This window comes from Lutzomyia longipalpis, chromosome 2 (assembly GCF_024334085.1).
Source record: "Lutzomyia longipalpis isolate SR_M1_2022 chromosome 2, ASM2433408v1".
NCBI classification, from domain to species: Eukaryota; Metazoa; Arthropoda; class Insecta; order Diptera; family Psychodidae; genus Lutzomyia; species Lutzomyia longipalpis.
In genome coordinates, this window is record NC_074708.1 from 37276693 (window position 1) to 37295229 (window position 18537).

Here is an 18537-nt window from a genome sequence, read left to right on the forward strand (position 1 = left end):
ACGCGGCAGCAATAAAAGGGAAATCTTGCGATGGCTACTTACCAGTAAGATTCTTCTTCGTACTTTTTTTTCCACCTGTGGGGGGCATTGCAGGGGCTGGAAAAATTACCCTCCTGAGGGTTGATAAGCGCACGCGTGGGCAGGGGAAAGGCCGTGTGAGATTTCCCCTCGAGAGGAAAACGTGTTTATGAAAGAGCACCAAGTATTCGTGGTGAATTCAGTGAAGGAAGTGAGCCTGATACCGACACAGTGGACAAAATTTTTGAGGCAAATTTTTAAGTCGGAAGTCATGGTTGGAACGCACCGCGTGTGTGGATTGGGAATTGATGAGAGTACACACTGAAAGGGAAAACAAGACTGGAAGTGGTAGAAAAGCGCGCCAAAAATCCCTTCGCAGAGAGAAAGCTCGACGGAACATTTTGCTGGGTAATTGTGGATGAGAGGAAAAACATAGAAACGGGAATTTTCTCGTTGTGTTTACACAAGCCGGGGTTGTTGTTTGAATTGGAATATAGATAAAAAAGTAAACAGGAAGTGCCACAAGAGTTGGGTGCCCGCAATGAATTTGCCACTGTGCATCCTCCTCCTGCTCCATTGGTCACAGGTCCGTGGAATTCCAGGTAGGTGATATGCCAAATGTATGTATGTGGCTTGTAATTCTCCCTGCCTTACCTTACATGTTGGGGAGGAGGGGGCACTCAAGGCGATTACATGTGCCTCACAAAGTCGCAACTGAAGTCCCTTAAAAAGTCCCATATTGAGTGGATGTGGGTTGATATCTCGCCACTCCATCAGCAACATGTGGACGTGTGGTGGTGGGAGAAAGAAGTCTTTATGAGGAAATCTCAAATGAAATATGACATTCCTGGTGCTTTTTCCACATCCCCACCACCACCACCCAATGTTTATTCACCCAGAAGACCCACAAGCAAGCAAGCAAAAAAAAAGCCACAGAAAGCTCTTCCCAAATGGACTCCTCGTGGGGGCCTGACTAAGCATATGGCCCACACAAAAAAAGCGACACTATAGAGGATATAAAACACTCGGAAATCCATCATTGTTGAAGCTCTTTTTGGCATTTTTTGCTCCACCAATTTTTGCGCACTCCCTACGCTACAAAATAAGTATAAAAAGCTCACCGGTTGCAAAGTATTCGCGAGCATGGACAAACCACCCCCACACACACATTAAATCCCTATTCTTACCTTCTCACAGCTCTCTTGCAAATTGAACTGCTAAATGTTGCAACATAGCATGAGAAAATTAATGGGGAAAGTCAGAAAAAGTTTATTCCTTTCGAGCTTATTAGGTTGTTACGCCAATTTTCCGTGTTTGGGTTTTTTTATTTTATATTTTTCTTGTCGCAAAGATGCAATCGGCTTTTAAATACAAAATTCAGAATTAAACTCTTGACTCACAGGCTAAAAGTTATATGAAAGTTTTAATGGAAACTACATGCATATTTGTTGGAAAAGCTGGAAAAGTATTCACTTGGAATTATAGGTTGGTTTCTAGATAAGACTTCTTCTAATTTAATCCTTCTGGCTAAATGAACTGTACTCTGTGGGGAATATGAGAATGTTTCTCTTATGAAAGAAAAATAATTAAACTTTAATTTTAAAAAGAAGTTTATTCGTTTTTTTGTATGGGAAAATCATTCATTAGAGAAAATAAAATCGGGATATGCTTAATTTCATAGAGAAGAGATTAAAACGGCCGGAACATTTATTTGGCGCATACGTTTTTTGGAATGTGGTGACCCTAATTCGTGCTCATCCCAAGTTTGAGCCCGATTGCATTTTAGGTGGTAGACAGAAGCTGTGCTATTCTTTTCTTCGAAAGAATCACAGCTAAAAATGAATAAAATATTACCAGACTTTTCCTCTTTTTCACCGAAATCAGCTAGGAAAAGTAGTGACTAAACTCCTTTGTTAAAAATACAATTAATGACGTCACATATTGCATTTTTTCTCTTTTTTATTTAATCCATAAATAAAAAAATTTTGTTATCTAAAAGATTTATTCTGTATTTTGGAAAAACGATTTGATATTTTAAAAATTTTTAAAATTAATAAAAAAAAATATTAATATAGAAATAATTGTGAAAAAATAAAGAATTCTTGCAAATAAAAATACAAAAAATATTTTATTGAAACTTATGGCTTTAAGAGAACAATTTTTGCACGGGAACCATGCAGAGAATAATTAAAAAGTATAAAAGAAAAAGAACAATTTCATTTTATTTTTATTATTTCCCGAGCAATAGCTGAAAAAGCTGGAAAATTCTCTCTCTCTTTTTCACTTTTTTATTCGTTTATATGGTATATGTATGTATATTGTTTTTTTTTTAGAATGTTAATTGTTAATATCTCCGTGTCGACGTGCAGTCGAGTGGGTTTTGTATTTTCAAATATAGAAATTGCCAAAGTGTTTTATGCATGAAAATTTTCCCATCGTGAAAGAAATGTGTTTTGTGTATTTTCCAAGCCCACACCAAATAATGCAAAAAGAGATTGAATATTCGGGGAAAATTTCATATTATTTCTTCGTTTTTTTTTCGCAGAGAGTGCGGAAAAAGACATGCTCACAAAGTAATAAAATGCAAATTTGATTCATGTTTTTGCACAAATTTCTCATCTCTACCACCCCCTCGTGACGCCCCCAACTCCTCGCAATATTTTCGTATTCTATTGTCCTGGAGCCTTTTCTTTCTCATTTCTGCCGCAAGAATGCTCCTCTTGTGCCGACGGTCCGGGGGTTTTTTTTGGGTATAATTTAATTTCAATTGGAAAATGTGCATTGTGTTGAGAATCGAAAATAAACTTTTTTGTCTCTCTTGCGGGGGTGGATAGGCTTTTTCACAAGCCACCTACATAGATACGTTTTGTATGGTGTATTTTGTACGTCTCTTTGAGGGTTGATGGGGATGGCAGTATTGCCATTAAAATCATCTTCAGAGGCAAAAGTTTAAATTGGACATTTTAGGACAAAATTTATTTGGCAATTGAATTCTCGGTGTGTGTGCGTTTATTTTGATAGAAAACTTACCCAGAGACACCAAAGCAGAGAGACAGAGAATTTATTATGGTTGTCACTAGAATCTAGGGAAATTCACTGGAAAATTTCAGAATATTGCAAGTGGTGCAGGGGGAGGGCAACTCTCTATGGTAGCATTTAAATCATCTGCGGGAGCTTTTATCCTCAAAAAAGGAGGTCGAGTGATTTACTAACACTCCCCGGGGCATACCGCACTTGATTTTCCTCTTTTATGTGTGACAACATATCGGGAATTTGTTACTCTTCTTCATGCACAATTCTCAGCTGGGTATGTTGCAAAAATGCCACTAAATTGCAAAAATGTTGGACTAAATTATGTACTCGAAAGAAAAAAGCTTCCTTGCATTAATTTTATTTATTAAACTTTTCAAATTGAAGGAGAGAAAGAATTCGATTGCTGAGAGTGATGGAGGCGCCTGGTAGTTAAGATTGTTCAACTGAAATTCTTATTTTCAACATACAATTTTTTTTTGAGTACAACATTTTTCTTGCAGAAACATCCAGAAGTATGTCATCACCCAACAGTACAACACAGCTCTTTAGTCAAATTCATCCTATGGGAAGCTCAATCATTTTTCATCATTATATTCGTTATATTCTCACAGAAAATACCCCCTGCAAAGGAAATTCAGTGCACTTTTGTCAACATTTTGACAATTTTTCTCGCTCTTCTCGTCCAACGTTCCACTTTTGCGCTCCATTTTTCCCTGGGATGTTGTCTTTTCCAGCATCCTGTACATTTAATATAAATATATAGGTAGATGTATGTAAGCATGCTTTCCTTTTGGCATCACATTGCGAGCAACACTTTTGGGATACTTTTGCAAGTGGTAGAGAGAATCCATCTCTTCGGAAGATTATTGGTTCTTGTGAAGTGGATAATAAATTCCATTTTCACACCCTCCTTGACCAACACGAGGGTTTCGGCGTCAGAGGGGAAACTTTGAAACTTTTCCCCGGGAGTTTTCGGGGTATGTGTGCTCTCTTATGCATCCTCTACCCCGAGGGGGACGGATGGAAATTTTTGTTTTAAATCTTTTGAGACTTTTGATGCCTTCACACGTCTTTTTCGAGTGGCCCTCTCCCTCCCAAATAAGGGTAGCTCCTCTCGAGGAAATTCAATGCCTTCAATACTGGTGATGCGTGCTGGGGAGGAGGGATTTTTTGAGGGTGGAAAACAAGACTCACAAAAAAAGGCTTATCTCGCAAGTGAGCAAGTAAAGAATAAACAACGTCTTCAGCAATTTTTTTCCAGAGCCAAGGAAATCTTTTTATTTATTTTTTTATTACTTCACAAGGAAACTTTAAATTAAATTTTTATTAATGGCGAATGTTGATTTTTTTTAGAGAGAGAGAAGCTAATTATATTTTTAATTCAATTCGAAACATCTTTCTGTGATTTATTTATTCTTGACTTTTTTTTCCTTTTAGAGAGAGAGAGGAAATATCAAAGAGAAATGAGCAAATCAATTTATTTTTCCATTTTAATTTTCTTTAATTGAAAATTATATAAATAGCAAATTATACATAACGAAGAGCAATGAAGAGATATTTGTTTCTTTTGATACTAATGAAAAAAAATTCTTTGAATTTACCTTGCTCAATTTTTTTTTAATTCATTTTAGCGATTCATTTGTTGGAGATTTAATTTAATATTCTATATTTTATCTTCTTAAAAAAGGCAACCCCCAAAAGGTGTCAGCTGCAAAAGTATTTGAAATATCTCAAATGAATAAGATAAAATTCCTTTTTTTTTGCTGCGAAATCTTTATATCGAAAACATCCCCGCAAAACCTTTTCTTATTTACAGAATATTCAATGAATGGATAAAGAATTTAAATAAAATTCTTCTTGGGGCCCCATTCACAAGAGACGAAGAAAAAAGTTATGAGGAATATTTATTAGGAATTTTTGGAGAATAGAAAATGATCGTCGGTCGTTCCCTTTTTTTTCTCCTTTTGCAATTCCGTATGTGGAAATTGGAATGCATTCTTGTGTGAAATGTTTGGAAAATTCCAATGAAAGAGAGCCCATCGTGTTCCCTCTTGAAATTCGAACATTATCACCCTCTCAGGGGTGAAAGCATTAGGTCCTCTTTCTTCCATCTCTTCCCCCATGTATCCCCGGAGCTCTAGGGCTGGGCCAAATGCCCCGGACCATCGAATAGGGGATGTTGGTGAAACCCCCAAATAGTCGGAACGGAGAGAGAGGAATCATAAAGCTTTCAGTGTGGTACTCTTGGGAGCTAAAGTGAAGGCTTATCCACCCACAATTCGCTGTAATGTTAAAATGTTGTCTGTGCTTTCTTCCTTGGTGTGTAATGCGGGAATGGGAGGTGGTGTCCTCGCCCTGGCGTCCCTCTTTTTGGATTTTTCCCGTCGGATTACCGTGAAATACCGACACAAGTCAACGTTGAATTGTGAAAAATATCCATGAGCTTTTTTCTCCTTTCATCCATCTTTGGCTACGCAGTAGGAAAAATTCTCCATCCACTGGGGACGACAGAATAATCGCTCTGAGTGGCAACAATAATGTCATGTGGATGATGTGTTGCTGATATTTCATTCCTTCCCTCCCTCCCCACATCCCAGTGGCATCACAGAAGTTGTTGTGAAATGCTGAAAAATTGCGCGAAACTCCATGATGTTTAATTTCTTCCATAACTCCCACTTTGCACCCTTATTTCTTAGACCCACCCACCTTGTCAAAAGGAAAGGAAAAAAAAAGCAAAAGAAGTGCTATAGTTGAGGAAGATACGAAGGTGAGATGTGTCTCAGTCAATTCACAGGAACGTGATCCCACTTCATGGACATAAAGTAATGTTTTTACAACCCCCATCCGGAGTGTCGACCACCGGGGGGATTACACGAAATATCCCATGGGGCAGACAAATGGTCATTTTATGGGCACTCCTTTTCTCTATTTATCGTCACACTCATGTTATCACATACTTCATGAAAATTTCACATCACTTAATAAAAATTAATCTTTCTCTCTCTCTCTCTCTTGACTCAATTGGAGATGAGTTAAATGCCATGTGGGAATAGTTAAGGGTTGACCAGAAGGTTTGAAAAGCTTTTAATGGCTATATGGATCCGGAAGGAATCCAACAGCCGTACAATTTAAAGTGCAGAAGAAGAAGAAGAAAAGCTTTTATACTATCTGAGGAAAAAATGAGCTTTTCAAGAAGCTTTTTTTCGATTTTTTTTATAAATTTAAAATTATCCTAAATACTTGACCATTAATGAATAATTTTATCATGAGAAGAAACCAATAAAAAGAATAGAGAACAAAGAATACGAAGAAATTTTTTTTATACCGAATTTAGTACTCTTTGGCTTGAATAAAGAATTTCTTAAACTTTAATTTAGTACATTTAATTAGGATTAAATTTAGTTCTTTTCCAACCTTTTTTGGTCAATCTGAGCCTTTTAGAACTGAAACCGAATAACTTTTTCTTCAGCTTAAAAATATAGTACCTAATTATTAGGCTTGAATTTAGAACTTTAAAAGCCTTTATATATTTAGATCTTTTAAAAATCAAATTTAGTACTTTTGAGGTCTTTGTCCCTCAATCTGTTTAGAACTGAGAATCTAGTAACATTTTTTAACTTAAATTTAGTACTTTTGGGCTTAAATTTAGTTCTTTTGGGCTGGAGTTTAGTACTTTTTCAGCTTGAATTTAGTACTTACTGTAAGCTTGAATTTAAAGCTTTCAGACGTATTTTCTCATCAATCTGAGACTGTTTAGAACTGAAAATTGAATAACTTTATGTATTCTGCTTGAATTTAGTACTTATTGAGCTTGAATTTAGAACTACTGAAGATTGAATTTAGTACTTTTCAAGCTCTGGTCCTTAATCGGAACCTTCTGATGAGGACTAAAATCCAAGAGCAGTTTTCTGTCGAATTTTTGAATATTTTCAAAGATCCGAATATTTTCATTCCGTTAAAACGTCCATTGTAAATTATCTTCTCTATCACTATTCGTGGTTGATAGAAATTCAATTTTCTTCAGCGACTTTTGTCCTCTAAAATTTCCTTTTAAAATTAAATTCTTGACGAAATTGAGCGCCTCTCGAAAGCTCTCACTTTCTCACTGGTTGTTCGCAATGGCCTTACACTGTGTATGCAAAGCTCGCGTGTTCCTTCTCGCATAGCTCCATCCCTCCCCACGAGCAAACATATTAGAAGGGATGGTTGGTGTGGTAAATTTGCATATATCACTCTTAAAAATACTCTGGTGGAATAAAAATCTAGCTACAGTACTTCAGTCAAAATAGCCTCATTTGGCTGAAGTAATTAGCCAAAAGAGCTAGAGACTCCAGCGACATGGTTCAAAAGGCTGAAGTAATTAGCCAAAAGAGCTAGAGTACTCCAGCGACATGGTTCAAAAGGCTGAAGTAATTAGCCAAAAGAGCTAGAGTACTCCAGCTATATGGTTCAAAAGGCTGAAGTAATTAGCCAAAAGAGCTGGAGTACTCCAGCTATATGGTTCAAAAGGCTGAAGTAATTAGCCAAAAGAGCTGGAGTACTCCAGCGACATGGTTCAAAAGGCTGAAGTAATTAGCCAAAAGAGCTAGAGAACTCCAGCGATATGGTTCAAAAGGCTGAAGTAATCAGCCAAAAGAGCTGGAGTACTCCAGCGACATGGTTCAAAAGGCTGAAGTAATTAGCCAAAAGAGCTAGAGTACTCCAGCGATATGGTTCAAAAGGCTGAAGTAATCAGCCAAAAGAGCTGGAGTACTCCAGCGACATGGTTCAAAAGGCTGAAGTAATCAGCCAAAAGAGCTAGAGTACTTCAGCGACATGGTACAAAAGGCTGAAATAATTAGCTAACAGAGCTGGAGTACTCCAGCTATATGGTTCAAAAGGCTGAAGTAATTAGCCAAAAGAGCTAGAGTACTTCAGCGACATGGTACAAAAGGCTGAAGTAATCAGCCAAAAGAGCTGGAGTACTCCAGCGACATGGTTCAAAGGCTGAAGTAATTGGCTAAAAGAGCTGGAGTACTCCAGCTATATGGTTCAAAAGGCTGAAGTAATCAGCCAAAAGAGCTAGAGTACTTCAGCGACATGGTACAAAAGGCTGAAATAATTAGCCAAAAGAGCTGGAGTACTCCAGCGACATGGTTCAAAAGGCTGAAGTAATCAGCCAAAAGAGCTGGAGTACTCCAGCGACATGGTTCAAAAGGCTGAAGTAATTAGCCAAAAGAGCTGGAGTACTCCAGCGACATGGTTCAAAAGGCTGAAGTAATCAGCCAAAAGAGCTGGAGTACTCCAGCGACATGGTTCAAAGGCTGAAGTAATTGGCTAAAAGAGCTGGAGTACTCCAGCTATATGGTTCAAAAGGCTGAAGTAATCAGCCAAAAGAGCTAGAGTACTTCAGCGACATGGTACAAAAGGCTGAAATAATTAGCTAACAGAGCTGGAGTACTCCAGCTATATGGTTCAAAAGGCTGAAGTAATTAGCCAAAAGAGCTAGAGTACTTCAGCTATATGGTTCAAAAGGCTGAAATAATTAGCTAACAGAGCTGGAGTACTCCAGCTATATGGTTCAAAAGGCTGAAGTAATCAGCCAAAAGTGCTGGAGTACTCCAGCGACATGGTTCAAAAGGCTGAAGTAATCAGCCAAAAGTGCTGGAGTACTCCAGCGACATGGTTCAAAAGGCTGAAGTAATTAGCCAAAAGAGCTAGAGTACTCCAGCGACATGGTTCAAAAGGCTGAAGTAATCAAAAGTACTTCAGCGAAAGGGTGAACTATTTCTTCCACCAGATTACTTCAGCCGAAGAGTTCTTCCACCAGTGTACTTCAGTGAAAGTTTTCATTCACTAAAACACTTCAGTGGAAGATTTCCTTCGCCAAAGTAATTCAGCGAGATTTTTTCAATCAAACTAAACACTTCGGTGGAACTTTTCTTCCACCACAAAACTTAAGTACAAGATTTATTCCACCAAAGTACTCCAGCTATATGGTTCAAAAGGCTGAAGTAATTAGCCAAAAGAGCTAGAGTACTCCAGCGACATGGTAAGGCTGAAGTAATCAGCCAAAAGAGCTGGAGTACTCCAGCGACATGGTTCAAAGAGTGAAGTAATTAGCCATAAGAGCTAGAGTACTCCAGCTATATGGTTCAAAAGGCTAAAGTAATTAGCCAAAAGAGCTGGAGTACTCCAGCGATATGGTTCAAAAGGCTGAAGTAATCAGCCAAAAGAGCTGGAGTACTCCAGCGACATGGTTCAAAAGGCTGAAGTAATCAGCCAAAAGTGCTGGAGTACTCCAGCGACATGGTTCAAAAGGCTGAAGTAATTAGCCAAAAGAGCTGGAGTACTCCAGCTATATGGTTCAAAAGGCTGAAGTAATTAGCCAAAAGAGCTGGAGTACTCCAGCGACATGGTTCAAAAGGCTGAAGTAATTAGCCAAAAGAGCTGGAGTACTCCAGCGACATGGTTCAAAAGGCTGAAGTAATTAGCCAAAAGAGCTAGAGTACTCCAGCTATATGGTTCAAAAGGCTGAAGTAATTAGCCAAAAGAGCTAGAGTACTCCAGCGACATGGTACAAAAGGCTGAAGTAATCAGCCAAAAGAGCTGGAGTACTCCAGCGACATGGTTCAAAAGGCTGAAGTAATTAGCCAAAAGAGCTAGAGTACTTCAGCGACATGGTACAAAAGGCTGAAGTAATCAAAAGTACTTCAGCGAAAGGGTGAACTATTTCTTCCACCAGATTACTTCAGTCGAAGAGTTCTTCCACCAGAGTACTTCAGTGAAAGTTTCCATTCACCAAAACACTTCAGTGGAAGATTTCTTTCGCCAAAGTAATTCAACGAGATATTTTCAATTATACTAAATACTTCGGTGGAACTTTTCTTCCACCACAAAACTTAAGTACAAGATTTATTCCACCAAAGTACTCCAGCTATATGGTTCAAAAGGCTGAAGTAATCAGCCAAAAGAGCTAGAGTACTCCAGCGACTTGGTACAAAAGGCTGAAGTAATCAGCCGAAAGAGCTGGAGTACTTCAGCGACATGGTTCAAAAGGCTGAAATAATTAGCTAACAGAGCTGGAGTACTCCAGCGACATGGTTCAAAAGGCTAAAGTAATTAGCCAAAAGAGCTGGAGTACTCCAGCGACATGGTTCAAAAGGCTGAAGTAATCAGCCAAAAGAGCTGGAGTACTCCAGCGACATGGTACAAAAGGCTGAAGTAATCAGCCAAAAGAGCTGGAGTACTCCAGCGACATGGTTCAAAGGCTGAAGTAATTAGCTAAAAGAGCTGGAGTACTCCAGCTTATGGTTCAAAAGGCTGAAGTAATCAGCCAAAAGAGCTAGAGTACTTCAGCGACATGGTACAAAAGGCTGAAGTAATCAAAAGTACTTCAGCGAAAGGGTGAACTATTTCTTCCACCAGATTACTTCAGTCGAAGAGTTCTTCCACCAGAGTACTTCAGTGAAAGTTTCCATTCACCAAAACACTTCAGTGGAAGATTTCCTTCGCCAAAGTAATTCAACGAGATATTTTCAATCAAACTAAATACTTCGGTGGAACTTTTCTTCCACCACAAAACTTAAGTACAAGATTTATTCCACCAAAGTACTCCAGCTATATGGTTTAAAAGGCTGAAGTAATTAGCCAAAAGAGCTAGAGTACTCCAGCTATATGGTTCAAAAGGCTGAAGTAATTAGCCAAAAGAGCTGGAGTACTCCAGCGACATGGTTCAAAAGGCTGAAATAATTAGCTAACAGAGCTGGAGTACTCCAGCTATATGGTTCAAAAGGCTGAAGTAATTAGCCAAAAGAGCTAGAGTACTCCAGCTATATGGTTCAAAAGGCTGAAGTAATCAAAAGTACTTCAGCGAAAGGGTGAACTATTTCTTCCACCAGATTACTTCAGCCGAAGAGTTCTTCCACCAGAGTACTTCAGTGAAAGTTTCCATTCACCAAAACACTTCAGTGGAAGATTTCCTTCGCCAAAGTAATTCAACGAGATATTTTCAATCAAACTAAATACTTCGGTGGAACTTTTCTTCCACCACAAAACTTAAGTACAAGATTTATTCCACCAAAGTACTCCAGCTATATGGTTCAAAAGGCTGAAGTAATTAGCCAAAAGAGCTAGAGTACTCCAGCTATATGGTTCAAAAGGCTGAAGTAATAAGCCAAAAGAGCTAGAGTACTCCAGCGACATGGTACAAAAGGCTGAAGTAATCAGCCGAAAGAGCTGGAGTACTCCAGCGACATGGTTCAAAAGGCTGAAATAATTAGCTAACAGAGCTGGAGTACTCCAGCTATATGGTTCAAAAGGCTGAAGTAATTAGCCAAAAGAGCTAGAGTACTCCAGCTATATGGTTCAAAAGGCTGAAGTAATCAGCCAAAAGAGCTAGAGTACTCCAGCTATATGGTTCAAAATGCTAAAGTAATCAGCCAAAAGAGCTGGAGTACTCCAGCTCTGTTAGCTAATTATTTCAGCCTTTTGAACCATGTCGCTGGAGTACTCCAGCTCTTTTAGCTAATTACTTCAGCATTTTGAACCATATAGCTGGAGTACTCTAGCTCTTTTGGCTGATTACTTCAGCCTTTTGTACCATGTCGCTGGAGTACTCTAGCTCTTTTGGCTGATTACTTCAGCATTTTGAACCATGTCGCTGGAGTACTCTAGCACTTTTGGCTGATTACTTCAGCCTTTTGAACCATGTCGCTGGAGTCTCTAGCTCTTTTGGCTAATTACTTCAGCCAAATGAGGCTATTTTGACTGAAGTACTTAAGCGGGTTATTTATTCCGCCTGAGTGTTTTTAAGACACTGAAGTACTCTGGTGGAAGAAATATTTCGCTGAAGTACTTTGGTGGAAGAAATTGTTCGCTGAAGTACTCTGCGTTGATACCACTAGCTCTACTGAAGTACTTTGGTGGAAGAAACAGTTCGCTGAAGTACTTTGGTGGAAGAAAGCCTAAAGCGTTATGACGTGTGTCTATATAGAATTCAGATAATGCTTCTTCCATATAAATCTTTGTGTTACAATATCTGATTAAGGAATGAATTAAATAATTAATTTTTATTTTTATTTTAATGAGCATTTAGAGACGAAGGCGGGAAACTATGTTTCGAACGAAGAATTTTTCATTTTAAACCAAGTTAAATTAAGAAAAATAAATTTTTCTTATATTTGTATAATTTGGCGCATAGAAAAATCTCCCCCCTCCTCCGCTGGTTGCACAATCACCCACAATTTTTCTTTAGGATAATCTGCATTCATTAACGCTAATGTCTGTGAAATTTTCTGTCCCATTGAGTACTTAAGTTCGCTAAAATCGCGAATTAACTTTTGCCATTTTGATCAAAGGATTTATATTGACCAAAAATAAAAAAAAATTCTCCTACTACCCTTTTGCACAACTTTTTGTGCATAAAATATATGCATTTAATCCATTTTTGATTTGGAATATCATTTTAGAAGTTTTTAATAAAAACTCGTGTTCTAGCATATTTTAAAGATGGTTATATCGGTTTTTCTACTATAGTTTTGAGCAAAGGTTTCGAGCTGTCCCAGGCTGTAGTTGAACTTGAACGGTCAGTCGTATGTGGCATTTCTCGACTTGGTTAATATGACCAATTATATTGGTCAAAATATGAGTTGAGTATAAGAGAACTTGGAGAGTAAAAGAGAAATATGTGGAGTATGAGAGATGGTTTTAATGGCACAAAATAAGAGAGAATATGCGATGATTGATTAAATGAGAGTAACTATGAGATGGTATAGCAATTTATTGCTATTAATGAGTATTTGTTTGAGAGAAATATATTGCAAATGAGCTGGTTGCATTTGATAGTGGTGCATGAATATCCCCATGTTCTTTAACGTAATGTTATATGGACATGGGGATTTTTTTTGCTTTTTCTTTAAGATTATTGCTATTGATGGATGTCTTTAAGAAAAGCAAAGAAAGAGAAATGGTTTTATCAAGAGGTGTCGTGTATGGCTATACTACTTTTAGTAGCTATTCAAGAGGGCAATCAAAAGGACGTTATATTTCATTGATTTGGAATATTGATGTTCATGTTGATTTCAGATTTTGCATCTGTCAACCTCATTGATACAGAAAGCTTATAAACTAAAAGATTTGTATAGATATAGAGTAAAAATAATACACGATTTTAGATTAACTATAAAGCTACTTGTACGTAGCTTTATTTATCTAAAGAAGTATTATATAGAGCTATACTACTTTTAGTAGCTATTCAAGAGGGCAATCAAAAGAACGTCATATTTCATTGATTTGGAATTGATGTTCATGTTGATTTCAGATTTTGCAATCTGTCAACCTCATTGATACAAAAAGCTTATAAACTAAAAGATTTGTATAGATAATAGAGTAAAAATAATACACGATTTTAGATTAACTATAAAGCTACTTGTATGTAGCTTTATTTATCTAGAGAAGTATTATATAGACTCTATGGTTGATGGTAAACGGCTTTCGAAAATAGGGTGCCAAATGTGCAAATCGGCTGCCATACCGTGATGCACAAAAGGCATATCCCTATCTCGACATTTTTTCCCAAGTATAATAAATCATGTAAGAGAGATACATGATAAAAAGCTAAGTAAGATTATGTTGTGGTTGTTGTTTATGAGATGGTATAGCAATTTATTGCTATTAATGAATATTTGTTTGAAAGAATATATTGCACAAATAAAATAGATATAAATCTAAATACATGATAAAAAGCTAAAAATGTTTTTTTTTATTTTTTTGAAAATTTATTGGCTCCAATGGCAAAATTTTTCAAAAAAGAAATTGGCTCCAGTGGCAAAAATTTTTAAAAAGTAGCTATAATTGACGTGTATCATATAGCACCTATGCTGTGTTGCTATTACATATAGCTCTACAATACACGTCCAGTACAGTTACTATTCTAAATTTTACCATTGAAATAAATAATTCTGTTAAAACAATTGACCAGTTAATTTTCGTACTCCAGCTCTTTCGGATGATTACTTCAGCCAAATGAGGCTATTTTGACTGAAGTGCTCCAGCTCTTTTGGCTGATTACTTCAGCCTTTTTATCATGTCGCTGAAGTACTCCAGCTCTTTCGGCTGATTACTTCAGCCAAATGAGGCTATTTTGAAGAAATATTCCACTGGAGTACTCTGGTGGAAGAAATAGTCCACTGGAGTACTCTGGTGGAAGAAATAGTCCACTGAAGTGATTTGGTGGAAGAAATATTCCACTGGAGTACTCTGGTGGAAGAAATATTTCACTGAAGTACTCTGGTGGAAGAAATATTCCACTGGAGTACTCTGGTGGAAGAAATAGTCCACTGAAGTAATTTGGTAGAAGAAATATTCCACTGGAGTACTCTGGTGGAAGAAATATTCCACTGAAGTACTCTGGTGGAAGAAATATTCCACTGGAGTACTCTGGTGGAAGAAATATTCCACTGAAGTACTCTGGTGGAAGAAATAGTCCACTGAAGTGATTTGGTGGAAGAAATATTCCACTGGAGTACTCTGGTGGAAGAAATATTCCACTGGAGTACTCTGGTGGAAGAAATATTCCACTGAAGTACTCTGGTGGAAGAAATAGTCCACTGAAGTGATTTGGTGGAAGAAATATTCCACTGGAGTACTCTGGTGGAAGAAATATTTCACTGAAGTACTCTGGTGGAAGAAATATTCCACTGGAGTACTCTGGTGGAAGAAATATTCCACTGAAGTACTCTGGTGGAAGAAATAGTCCACTGAAGTAATTTGGTAGAAGAAATATTCCACTGGAGTACTCTGGTGGAAGAAATATTCCACTGAAGTACTCTGGTGGAAGAAATATTCCACTGGAGTACTCTGGTGGAAGAAATATTCCACTGAAGTACTCTGGTGGAAGAAATAGTCCACTGAAGTGATTTGGTGGAAGAAATATTCCACTGGAGTACTCTGGTGGAAGAAATATTCCACTGGAGTACTCTGGTGGAAGAAATATTCCACTGAAGTACTCTGGTGGAAGAAATAGTCCACTGAAGTGATTTGGTGGAAGAAATATTCCACTGGAGTACTCTGGTGGAAGAAATATTCCACTGAAGTACTCTGGTGGAAGAAATATTCCACTGGAGTACTCTGGTGGAAGAAATAGTCCACTGAAGTACTTTGGTGGAAGAAATAGTCCGCTGAAGTACTTTGGTGGAAGAAATAGTCCACTGAAGTACTTTGGTGGAAGAAATAGTCCGCTGAAGTACTTTGGTGGAAGAAATAGTCCGCTGAAGTACTTTGGTGGAAGAAATAGTGCTCTGAAGCACTTCAGTCAATTAAAATTTGACTGAAGTACTCTGGTGGAAGCTTTTGGCTGAAGTACTTCAGCGTTTTTTCATATATTTTAGCTAGAGTATTTTTAACAGTGTATGTGTGTTTTCTGGCCAATTTCGACGTTGTTTTATAACAATATATACCATCACACTAATATAATTTCCCAAACCCCCTTTTGCACACCCTGTGAAGCCCCTTTTAGCACTATTCGAGACACGTTTTGCTTCTGCATACACACCCATTATGTATGTGTTAGCCCCCCCATCCGAAAAGCTTCAGCGAGGGACAATTTACAACCCCTATACACACGGCTGTGGTGTGCGGAGGAATCCGGAAAAAGGGGAGATTTTCACCCGCTGAATAGCATGGCTATTTATTGTTGTTTTACAACACCATGAAAATTTTTCTCTCCCAACACTATTCGACCAAAAAAAACGGGACTCTTTTCCCTAAAATGCAGTGCAATTGTCTCGTGGCAGCACGAATGGCTTTTTGGGGGGTGGGTTAGGGGGGATGGTGAAAAAACGAATAGTTTGAGGGGTATACACAATGGCAATTTTCGCTTTGTTCCTACCCATTGGGGAGATAATGACCGAGTGAGTAGCACAAAAATGCATACATGTTGGAAGGAGAAAATATAGGCGGAAGGAGGTGCATTGCAATCCGGATGTATAAATTGCATCAAATGGATGTGTTGAAAAGAGAGAGAGAAAGCAAAAAAAAAAAACGAGGGCAATCAGCCATTGCAGAATTTATGTTATTTATTGGAAAGGACAAAGAGATGGAAAATTGGAAATAATTGCCTATGATTCCTTTGAAATATTTTTCCAATTAAAATGCAATGATCATTTTTGTTTTAATAATGTAAAAATGTAAAGTCCTTTATGTCCTTTTAATTGACCACAAATTGATAGGAAGTTCCTAAGTACGATAAGAGACTTGTCTGAAAACGGAAAAAGAATTAAAAACTCCTCCTACATAAAACTTTCAATCATTCCGGAAAATTAAATCCTCAATGAAAATACTCTCAATTTCATTGATTTCCGCTCTAAATCTAAACCCCAAACATGTGGCAATTTATTGTTTCTGTGGGCTTTTTGAGTCCCTTTGATTTTGTAAAGCACAAAATACCCCATATCATGTCGCCACCACCCACCGGATGGTTTTCAATTTTGTGCACAAAGGCTGCAACTCTTGTGGGGTCAGCAGAGAGGTGCAATTACCAGAAATTTCCTAACATATAACCTTTCCCCCCACAAACAATCAATGCTGAAGTTACGGCCCCTATTTTAGCAACTGTCGATCACACTAATTGACTATGTGCTACTGCCCACCGTTGTAGGGATGAAACCTACCTATTTTCGGGGTCAGACGTTAGAGAAACTTTTACACACACCCACCCACAATGGGAGAGAATTAATGGAACAAATTACACGCATTGAATCAGAAAAGACCTCTCACAATATATAGGATCTACCAGCTTGAGCTTTATCATTAAATTCATGATTATTGCAACATCCATGGGAGGTGTTTGAATGTGTTGTTTTCCAATGAAATATTGAGCTACATTTTCATCCCTTCTCCACAGCAGGAAATATACTTCTACAAATAGCATTGAGGATTTAGGATGAGAAAGCTTTCCCTCTGTTAGAGACTTCTCCCAGAGAACACACACCCAGAGGCAAATTTTCCACTTTGAATATAATTTTGAGGGAATGAGAACGTAATCACAACTAATTCGGTATTAGGAAAATTTTGGCATAAATTGTAAAGTATATATTTTAGTGAAATTTAACTTTATTGCTTAAGATGTTCTCAAATACATCTATTTTGTGTTTAAAGTTTATGTATTTTGAGCACGTGCTATGTTTGTATAAGTTAACATAAATTTTATTTTTATTTTGATGCAAGCTTTGAGTGCTCAAAAATGGTATAAAAACTAATCAATTCAGTTAAAGGAAGAGTTTTAAATTTCTTCCACGGAATTTTACGAATTTTTGTGGAATCCGGGGAATCCACGTTAAGATCAATTTAAGAAAACATCAAATTAATTATTTTTCCGACAAACTTTTGCAATTATTTTAATTAATTTAATTTTACTGATTTTACAGGTAAATCAATAAATTAATTAAAATTAAACACAAGTTTGTTTCTACAATGAAACCTTCTACACCAATCCTGACACCAATGAATCATTTATCTTAAACCTCGCTCTATTGCACCACAAAAGTATACTCTTCACGTTGATTTTGATCCTCCCGCAAATCTCATCTGTAACTTTGGCTGTTATTTCATCGCGCGCGCGAGTTTGACTAACACCCCCACACCCCACTCCACCCCTTTGGAAAGCAATTCACAATTTAATAATAATTCTCCTGCACACACAGTGGGGTGCATGAGTATTGAAACGTTTTCGGAATTCCCATGAGATTCCTCTAACCAAGAGCTTGAGGAATTATTTCGAGAATGCTTTTCAAAATGTTATTTCAACAGATGAAGAGTTAGAGGAGATCTTATGGTGGAAGGTAAATACCGACTTTGCAGGTGTTTCCTCAGGGCATTTTTCATCCTGTACACACATCTTAAAGAGAGAAGTGCAATTTTACGGTATAGAGTCCTCTTTTGAATATTGTTCCTGTGAATTTTCATCTTCAACAAAATGTTCTTTGATGAGAGAAATTAATTATTATTCCCAGAATATTCTTTCTAATTAATTAAGCATGTCTTTATTATTTTTTCTTCATAAGAAATCTCGTTTATGTGAAGTTTCTTTGCTGAAAGTTATTCTTAGCTAAAAGAGTAAAGTATTCAAACTAATTTACGCCATTCAATGCAAATTTTTTGCAATTAAAACACTCACAAGAATTGAAGGAAGCTTTCACCATAAGAAAAAAAAAGCTCCATTCAATAAATCACCCCCAAAAATTCCCCATAGTGTTAATTCAGCCTCTTCTAAATTGCTCTCTTTGCCACAATTAATTCTTACAAACATTCCTCTCCGTGTATAATTATTTTAATGGGCAATTTGTGGTTTTAGCGAAAGCTCTCTATGACGATGTATGGCTGTAAAAATGAAATGCTCGCTATAGCGCAGTATTATTTCCCTTAATCACGCACATTTGAGGGGTATAGTTAATAATTATTTTCCCAGCGTGACTTTTCGCTCATAAATCCTCTATTTTTCCATTCATC

The 18537-nt window shown here is 37.3% G+C and overlaps 1 protein-coding gene across 1 annotated transcript in view; it reads left to right on the forward strand.

The window, feature by feature from the left end:
- The window catches only part of LOC129790567 (uncharacterized), a 36058-nt gene continuing 17521 nt past the window's right edge, over positions 1-18537 (forward strand). Inside the window, exon 1 of the mRNA XM_055828128.1 lies at positions 1-620. Within this exon, the coding sequence (XP_055684103.1) occupies positions 560-620 (61 nt within the window). The 5' untranslated portion in view covers positions 1-559. The remainder of the gene's footprint in view (positions 621-18537) is intronic.